The sequence below is a fragment of the Sycon ciliatum genome, chromosome 1 (genome assembly GCF_964019385.1).
Source record: "Sycon ciliatum chromosome 1, ocSycCili1.1, whole genome shotgun sequence".
In the NCBI taxonomy this organism is placed as follows: Eukaryota; Metazoa; Porifera; class Calcarea; order Leucosolenida; family Sycettidae; genus Sycon; species Sycon ciliatum.
Window position 1 is genome coordinate 16,127,678 of NC_088643.1, and position 9,881 is coordinate 16,137,558.

At 44.1% G+C, this 9,881-nt stretch overlaps 1 protein-coding gene across 1 annotated transcript; it reads left to right on the forward strand.

The window, feature by feature from the left end:
• The first annotated feature begins 3,136 nt into the window (after nucleotides 1-3,136).
• LOC135815100 (uncharacterized) lies at nucleotides 3,137-4,632 on the forward strand. Its single transcript, XM_065328351.1, has 3 exons — nucleotides 3,137-3,339; nucleotides 3,604-3,894; nucleotides 4,041-4,632. Exons 1-3 carry the CDS (start codon nucleotides 3,222-3,224, stop codon nucleotides 4,364-4,366), a joined length of 735 nt encoding a protein of 244 aa, XP_065184423.1. The 5' UTR covers nucleotides 3,137-3,221; the 3' UTR covers nucleotides 4,367-4,632.
• The last annotated feature ends 5,249 nt before the right edge of the window (nucleotides 4,633-9,881 follow it).

Sequence of the window (9,881 nt, forward strand, 5' to 3'; positions counted from 1 at the left end):
ACATCTACATCTACTGTTCTTTCAATCAAATGAACCCCTCGATAGGCACATTGCCTTTGGGTCATTTCATAATAATAATAATAATAATATAAGTACAAGCAAGAGTACATAACCCCCCAGAGTGTGCAACGCCGATCCAGCTCTGTGTAGGGTCTTGGTCGAGCGGAATCGGATCTTCTGATGTCATGCGTACACTTCACACCAGCGCAAGACCGGTCTCGAGGCAGGGCACCATTGTTTTTGATCCAAGAGTACCCGCGACTCACCGGGTTCCCCTCAGATGTGTACGGTATTATGACGCAAAGATCCGATTCCGCTCGACCAAGACCCTATGCAGAGCTGGATCAGGCGTTGCACACTCTGGGGGGTTATGTACTCTTGGTACAAGTAGATACACCAGGAAGTCGTAGGTTTACGACTCCCTTGACAACACGTCCAGTGCATTACAATCAGTGATGGCAAGAGTTAGGCCCCGGCGGATAATGCTAGTTATTTCCGGCAATTATGCTACTAGCACTGCTAGTAAAAGTGGCACATTATGCTAGTTTTAATGCTCGTTATGCTCGTTATGCTCAATTTAATGCCACTTTATATGGGGTCAAAAAAGTGTCACGGATGGACTTCACGCAACTCCACAAAAAAACTTACGGGATGTAATATTAATTTAAAAACTTGGTGCGCTGTTTACCTGGTACACATTGTTCACCATGCAACACTGCCGTTATAGGCTAGTATAGTGCAGGTAGAATACATTATACTTCATGATCACCACATGGCAACAACATAGCAAGCCACTTTTGATACAATAACATGTATGCCCGCTGGGAGTGCATTAACACGTCTCAGTTATGGGTATTCTGATACATGTACAGTGGACATCTTGACAGGGTGCAAGCTGCAGCATGTACAATTGAGGCACACTTCTGTCTTTGGTGTCATAATTTGAATACTTCAACTGTGCTATTTAGTGGTTGAGTTTGGCGGAGTACTATGGAACACGAATTCAGAAACATTGTGCCAGCCATGATGGAATAATACGGCAGGCTGATTAAAATGTCAAAGAGTTGGTGGACAAGCCGTTGATTATTCACTCTCATTGTAATATCAAAAAGTATTCTTTCTAGACCAAAGAGTGGTATATTTGATAACATTTAATAACGATAGAAATTTTTACGATACTTCTCCAGACGTTTCGTTGTTCTGAACAACATCGTCAGTGGATAAGGAAAAATTCTTTATCCACTGACGATGTTGTTCAGAACGACGAAACGTCTGGAGAAGTATCGTAAAAATTTCTATCGTTATTAAATGTTATCAAATATACCACTCTTTGGTCTAGAAAGAATACTTTTTGATTAAAATGTTTTGGTTTTCCAACCTGCACTCAAGTGTTGAAACTACTTCGAAGTAGATACACAATAGCAACACACAGAGTACCGCATGTACATGTATTCAGTTACTAGTACTAGCTGCTTACTTCACACCTGCTTTGAGGAAAGACTCTACAACATTGGCTCTTCGAATGAGGACATCATTGGCTACAGCACCAGGTTGCCCTGTTCCTGCCAGCTCCTTCTTATGGTCTGTAGCAGGGAGTAGTCCCTGGTCTGTAGTGTACTTCTCCCACGAAGCTGTTAGCGCTTGCTGGTGTCGCTGGCCTCGTGACTTTCGCTCTTTGGCCGTCTTGTGCGTTTGGCTCGAAATGTGTGATTTCACAATGCTGTTCTTCTGTCGAACTGTCTGGCTGCAAGCACTGCAGTAAATCTTCCCACTGGACACGGTCAAATATTTTCCCCTGCACGCGATGGTGGACGCTGACACGAGGTGTCAATGTGGAACTTCCACCGGCAATTCGCCCACGTTTAGCGACGGACTCCTTCCCACTTCTCTGGGAAGATCGTTTTCGGGAAATCGCTGCTCTGGCTGGTTCGGGAAGACGTTCACACGCTGTCCTGACCTCGTCCTCTTCGGACTCTGATTCTGAGGCGTCTTCATCGTCAAACTCGGAATCAAAGTGATCATCGCTACTGCTTACTAGATCAACAATATCTCTGGCTGCTTGCTCGGACATAGCCATTACGTGTGTTCTTCATCAGCTAACAAAGAATAATAAGCAAAAGTTGGTGGAAACAAAACGCTCCCATTCTCACCGCCTTCTCATGTACACCCATCACAAGTTTTTTTTCCCAACGCTTGTGTAGACTCCCAGCCAGAGTCATAGATCTACTACAACTTGAGTACAAGTAGTACTAGTAGTAGAGCCTAGAGGGCCAGACATTGAAGATTTGAAGTGAACCAGTGTTGTCGGATGCGACTGACACAGTTCTATAATTAGTTTTGCAAGAATATGCTAGTTTTCGCAAGAATATGCTAGTTTTCTGCAAAAATCTGCTGATTATGCTAGTGCAATGCTAGTTTCCAGAAAGTGCTAAATATGCTAGATATAATGCTAGCATTATCCACCGGGGCCTAGCAAGAGTACATTGTAGCAATAAAAACTGCTTTATGGCAGTTTTCTAAAAAAAGTTATTGTGGTCTAGTCCATGGACCCCGTCTAAAAAGTAAGAAATTACCGAAATGTGATAGCTGAAAATTAAAATTTCACACAAAACCTCACAATAATCACAACACTGGAGATGCTGCTTTCAACTTTAACTTGTACTGCACCAACAATTGGCAACATGCATGCATAGGAAAGAGGATCACGAGGGGAAAAGGTCTTCTACATGTAGCTTTTAATTCTGCGTGTGATTTATTGTGAGGTTTTGTGTGAAATTTTAATTTTCAGCTATCACATTTCGGTAATTTCTTACTTTTTAGACGGGGTCCATGGACTAGAACACAATAACTTTTTTTAGAAAACTGCCATAAAGCAGTTTTTATTGCTATAATTTCTTTTGTTTTTCTGTCACCAATCAATGGAATGCCCTACATGAATTATGTGAATGATGGCCTTCACATCATATCAAGAGGTTTACATGTACCGCGTCGGATGATTGCCTCAGCTCGGGCACGAGTGCTGAGACCTCACGCGCTGCATGGCGAGGGACTTCCCATGAGGTCAAAGCGGCGCAGGTCATGCAAAAGGACGCGTTCGCTGTTTGGTCCAAAAAATTTGAAAACTCAATAAAAATTATCCTGCACACAACGAATCCAGTGTCAGCAGTTCGTTTTGTTTTTCTAAGTAATAATACTTTGTGCCTTGGCCTTCGAAGTAAAGGATGATGGAGCTTGACAGAGATGACTGCCAAAGTGATGAGTCCACCGTGGAAGATGTAGATGATGCCACGTATTCACTTGGTGACCTGAGTTGTGGGGATGTTCAGCTGTGGGCTACAGGTGAGATTCTTTCGTTTGCATGTTTTTGTCTCTTCCTTGTGGACACGAATGTATAATCTGTAGCATACCTAAGTGCCCGAACTGACCCGATAAATTAGGTGGTCGACACCATCCTTTTCATCCTAGTCTACCCACGATGCATTGTCTGTTCACTGTGACAGGATATTTATTGAAGTCCTGAAAATTTACGTGTGTACCTAGTATGTATCATCACCGTAGATGATGTAAACCTCCATCCTCAAACCATACTTTGTTTATGTGCAGATCGATGTAAGAGTGGTAGTGCCATCATGGTGTACAGGCCTATGGAAGGTGCAGTGATCCATGGAATTTGCAAACTGCTGACAATGAGACAGGCGAGTGTTACTGAGGCGACGGAGTCATTCCTGCATGTTATTATGACACGGTTACACAAGGCATCAGGTACTGCAAATCTGCTACGCCAGGAAGTGTGCCAGCTGAAGGCATGCAAGGGTGCTGATATTTCGCAAGCATGGCAACAAATGCTGTCCGTCATCGCAACAGCTATTCCCGAAGTGAAAATCAATTGTGAAGGTCAGTGCGTTTTGCATGCATGTTGGAAAAAATTGGCTTCTGACTAGGTATGCAGACTAGGTATGCAAACGCTGGCTTTTGAATACTAGTACAGTCTCTGCAACCACCAGTCCTTATATGTTGTCTTTTTCTTTTCTCTTCTTCAGATTTGGAAGTTACATCTGCAGTGCTAGCGAATCTGATAAGCTACCTGCATGCCACGGCTGCCGCTGCTATCAGGAAAGCGTCAATAGCACCATCCAAAGCTGCTGAAGCCATCCCCGAACCGGTGATTGACAATTTGTCTCACCTTGCTGAAAAGTACCATGGTGGTTGGTGCTTGGTGGCCGTGCGGCGTGAGCTGGAAGGAGCAAGGTGTCGCAACGACAACTTGCTGCAGCTTATACCTTTATTTGGCAAGGATGCCGTGACAAGCCTTCAGCCTTGTTTGGAGAATTCAGGTGGCCCGGCGTGGCTCGGAAGCTCTGTATAAGACACCATACGTCACAGATAAAAACAACTGAACCAGTGATATGTGAATTTTGCGCTTGTGTGTGTGTGTGTGTGTGTGTGTGTGTGTGTGTGTGCTTCTGTGATAAGTGGTATAAGCAGTCCACAGGGTATTCACCTTGAGTGCATTCGCCGATAGTGTGACTTTCGTCGCACAGAACCTTCTTCAGTTGGTCAGGTGACTCGGCGTGGCTCGGAAGCTCTGTATAAGACAAAATACGACACAGATAAAAACAACTGAACCAGTGATATGTGAATTTTGCGCTTGTGTGTGCACGAGCATGCATGTGTGTGTGTGTGTGTGTGTGTGTGTGTGTGTGTATGTGTGCTTGTGTGTATGCTACTGTGATAAGCGGTACAAGCAGTATACAGGATATTGACGGGTATTCACCTTGAGTGCATTCGCCGATAGTGTGACTTTCGTCGCAGAGAACTTTGCTCAGTCGGTGAGGCGACTCGGCCTTACGTTTCCTGAAGGCAATGTGTTCAGAACAGTTATGAACAGCTATGAACAGTTAAGAAATGACAAATATTGTTTGCAGTTCATGGGCCATATAGATGTGAAACACTTTGAATGCAGAAGAATGAGGATAGTGGCATCAAATACTGCATGGATTCTGTTTGATATGCTACTTTTTTTTCCCTTCCATGGAAAGGTGAGTACATCGTCGAACTTCATCTCGAAACTTCACACAAACCTAGAATGGAACTTGGACAACATGAAGGGGCCATGGGCATGGTGTGTTTAGTGGAGAACTATTCCGAAAACAGGGTGTCATTCGCATTGACTCAATTCAAATTTGAGTACATTTCGTGAATAACTTACCTTGACATTCCGTCGTCTCCAAAGCAGTGAACTTCCAAAAAAAATTAAAAGCCACGGCTCAACCTAAGGTAATGCGTGGTACGTATCAGAAACAACCAGCTTTCGCTCTGGAGATCCAGAATAGCCTCGAAGCATTATAGCAAAAACAATTGAGAAAAAGAAGATGACGACGACGTTTCAATCACGCTTCAAATTTCGCGGGTCGAGTGCGGCAATCCTCGGATCGTGAAATGTGTGGCGTGTCGCCTCCCGGTATTTTACGACTCCCTGCTCTTGATCATATCAATACCGTATTATACGCATTGCTGTGCAAGCCTTTTCTTGCAGAAAATGGCACTAGCATAATGCATGTTCTTCTGCGGGGGAACATGTGAGTAGTGGAGGTTATCCTTTTTTTATACGGAGGTCATTCTGTGCATGTTGCTGTTGCAGAATTTCATGACTCTGTCATAAATTTGTCTTGCCTTTCAGATATTTCAGATTTCCCCACCCTCTATCAGATTCATTTGAGAAATGTAGCCATGCGCCAGGTGCGTGTCGCAGATGTTTTTGTTGATTCTGTGTTTATAATGGTTTATAATCATGGGTTATCGTCACATATCGTGATAAGGTCATCCAGCATCATATTGCACTGAAATCGTAATCCTGTTGATGTCGATACAACTTTTGGAAGTAGTTCAATGACTTCAAACTGTTAGTCCACGATTTTCTAAAACAACACAGCAAAGGAGGAACAATAAACATGTATTAAAATGTAAACAAATACATTGCTGAGTCCGACATCTCGTTCCAACAACTACACTGATCCTGGGGATAAAAGGGTCAAGGCTATGGTTGGAGGTACTGATACTGAGAGATAAACAAGGAACTCCATGATAATAAAATCTTACACATCTTTTGGTGAGTATGAATGATATCCAGTCGAACCTCTTTAGGACGAACACCAAGGGGCAGATGGTATTTTATTCTGTGAGTTTGTCTTAACCTATTTTATAACCAGTGAATACAATTATTTCTCCAATAGACATACGAATAGATTTTTTCTACAGCGAAAGATTCTAAGCCACGCCAACTCATTGACTCGTCGCGTCTGGTATGAAACAAATGAGTCACTAGAGAGGTTCTGCAAAACGAAAATGCGTACAAACTTTCGCTCTACATCATGAAGTGCGAAACTTCGCACGAACTTTCGCAACTTTGGACGCGAAACTAACTAGGGAGGTTCTGCTCTACGTTTTGGGAACGCGACGCAAAGAATCACGCGAACTTTCTTCGCGTTCCCGTAACGTAAAGAAATGCTGTTCTGCTCTACGTTTCACCTAGAGAAGTCACGTGGAATGTGTACTGGGAATTTCCCCTTCCATATTTGGCAGTTTTTTTTTTTTTTTTTTTTTTTTTTAGATCTAGCGCACGCGGTGATGATCCTGTACAATGTCATTAATGACACTTGACAGATAATAATAATAATAATGTAAGCCTGAAGCTGAGATTCTTGCTTCAGCAACAACAAGCGCTGCCGAGTCTGAGGCCATTGCTGGTGAGAATGCCTTGCGTGCACCACGCAAGCACATCAGCGATTTGGCAGTTTTCTGCATGCAGTTGATCGATACCCAGCAAATCCGTACACATTTTCTCTGCGTGTGCCACAACGTAGAGAACCCCATCTCCGCGTAGAAATCTGGAGCCAAAACACGCGAAGCCGTAGACTCTAACCCAGACACCTGCTCGTAGAGAAATCACGTAGAGAGCAGGTGTCTGGGTTAGAGTCTACGGCTTCGCGTGTTTTGGCTCCAGATTTCTACGCGGAGATGGGGTTCTCTACGTTGTGGCACACGCAGAGAAAATGCGTACGGATTTGCTGGGTATCGATCAACTGCATGCAGAAAACTGCCAAATATGGAAGGGAAAATTCCCAGTACACATTCCAAGTGACTTCTCCAGGTGAAACGACGTTACGTAGAGCAGAACAGCATTTCTTTACGTTACGGGAACGCGAAGAGAGTTCGCGTGATTCTTTGCGTCGCGTTCCCAAAACGTAGAGCAGAACCTCCCTACTGTTACTTGCAGCGAACGCGAAATGAACTATCGTAGGAAATTTCGTGAGATCGGCCATCGGGTCATGGTGTGCGTACACTTGGCCCGCGCAAACTACGAAAATGTGCAGAACGCAAAGTTCGTGCAAAAATTCGTACACACTTTCGCAAGGACCGTCGTGAAACTTCGTTCGAATTTTCGTTGTGCAGAACCTCTCTACTGAACCTTTCTTTAGCAACATGACGGCAACTGAAACAGCAACAGAGAAAGTACGATACATGTATTGCACATTCTTGCAGGTACTACAGGTACTACAAACAGATTGCAGATCGTAATTCTTGCTTTAGCGGCACGAAACTTTATTTGGGGCAGTGCAATCTCGGCGGTACTCACAAATCAAACAGCCCAGACTCGATTAAACAAATCCAATCATACAAGTACGAGATTTTCACGAGACGAGACTGCACCCATTGGCTTGTTTCGTATGAAGCAAACAAGTTACTGAACCTCTCCACAATGGAGATTTTCCCTGATATGCGAATTTATTTGGCAAACTCGGTCAATGAGTCCTTGAACCTTTCCCTCCAGATTGGGAACTGCCAACGATAGTATGCCACTGACCAGTGCCTTACTTGTAACGTACTAATGTGCAATGAATATGAGTATTTCGACAACACATCTAACATAAGCCTTACCGTCAAGAAGGTGAACTCGCGTTCTTCGCACACTGTAGGCAAGGGCAAAGAGATAAAAATGGATCTAAATCCGAATAAAATCAGCACACGTTTCCGTAAATGAAAGGGTGAGCATAAGCAAATGAATCGAAGGAAACTGGTCAACTCAGAGATCACCTGTAATAGAAAAGCTGACAGGATCGCTTTTCTTTCCGGCTAAGTTAGGCCTCATTTACACGACAACGATTGAAAAACGTTTTTCAATCGTTTTCGAAACGTTTTTGCTGTTTACACGAAAACGATAATCGTGTACACTGCAACACGTTTTTCGGCGCGCAATGGTCACGTGCAAGAAGTTGGCCTGGCGCAGGCTGGCGGTGGCATGTTTTGAGTACAGGGCTCGTACTAGAAAAACGTTTTTGCCGTTTACACGAGAACGAAACGGAACGAAAACGATTGAAAAACACTTTGAAGGCCGTTTTTCGTTTGAAACGTTTTTGAAACGTTTTTCAGCGTTGTCGTGTAAACGCTCTTATCAAAATCTGTGGAAGCGTATTCTTTTGAAAACGTTTTTGACAAAAACGTTTTTCAATCGTTGTCGTGTAAACGAGGCCTTTAGTCTACCCCAAGAGTGTGCAACTGCCTGCACAACCTCTCTATGCTGTGCTGCGACGGCAGAACTTCACATCACGTGACATGGTTCAAAAGGTTATGCTGGCAAACAGTGCAAAGTGACCACAAGAGAGTTGTACCCAAAGCTGGGCTGCGTACAACCCTGTATCTATCATGCACAGAGTGCAAATAATGTGTACGGGTTCATCACGTGATGTGAAGTTCTGCCGTCGCAGACCCCATAGCTGGAGTTGCACACTCTTGGGGTTACTAGTATCAAGAGTACATAACCAAAAGGGGGTTATGTACTCTTGCTAGTATGTACTCTTGGTGATGGTCGCAGTGTTGTCTTATGTAATAATTATGGTATCTTACTACCGTACTCTACGTTACTACTCTACTTTTAATATCACACTCTTTATACGGCAGCACGGAATTGTAGGTTATGATAACAGTTATATTGCCTGAACACAAAGAGGACTAAAGTAGAGGACTGGGACAATTATGAGGAGAAGACAACTCGGAGATATACTAGAGGAACAACTGTAAGAACTACTGGGAGAACGACTAGGAGAACTACTAGGAGAACTACTAGGAGAACTACACTGCGCAAGCGCAGCCTTCAGAATATAACGAAAGCTATGGAGGGAAAAAGAGGTGCATGCAGTAAGTGGCAATACAATGGGAAACACCCTAGTAAAATAAAAGTTAATAATAATAATAATACGAAGTAGTGGTTGCGACTTCGGCGATGATTTTGTAAGAAAGGTTCGCTCCCCACACCGGAGCTCGCGCTATTCCGCCGACTTTACTTGACACTTGACTGACTCACGACTGCCATCCAGAGCACACGAGAAGTCCATCGAACCTTCGACTCGGCAAACCTGCAAGAAAGCACCACTCCCTGCTCAATACACAGTGTTTCGGGGAATTCACCCCTCATCAGTTGAGCTTGAGTAGGTGTCTCACCGTCCAGGAGCGACACTGACTCGCGCTGCTATCTGGTGTTCACGAGGTGTTTGTCGCGCTGGAAGCGGAGCGTCTCTGTAAGTTTGTATCCCTGGTGATGTTTGTGCCTGGAGAGCACTATATAAGTGGTGCTCTTCAGGCACAATCTTCCTCAGCCTACTCAAGCTCAACTGATGAGGGGTGAATTCCCCGAAACACTGTGTATTGAGCAGGGAGTGGTGCTTTCTTGCAGGTTTGCCGAGTCGAAGGTTCGATGGACTTCTCGTGTGCTCTGGATGGCAGTCGTGAGTCAGTCAAGTGTCAAGTAAAGTCGGCGGAATAGCGCGAGCTCCGGTGTGGGGAGCGAACCTTTCTTACAAAATCATCGCCGAAGTCGCAACCAC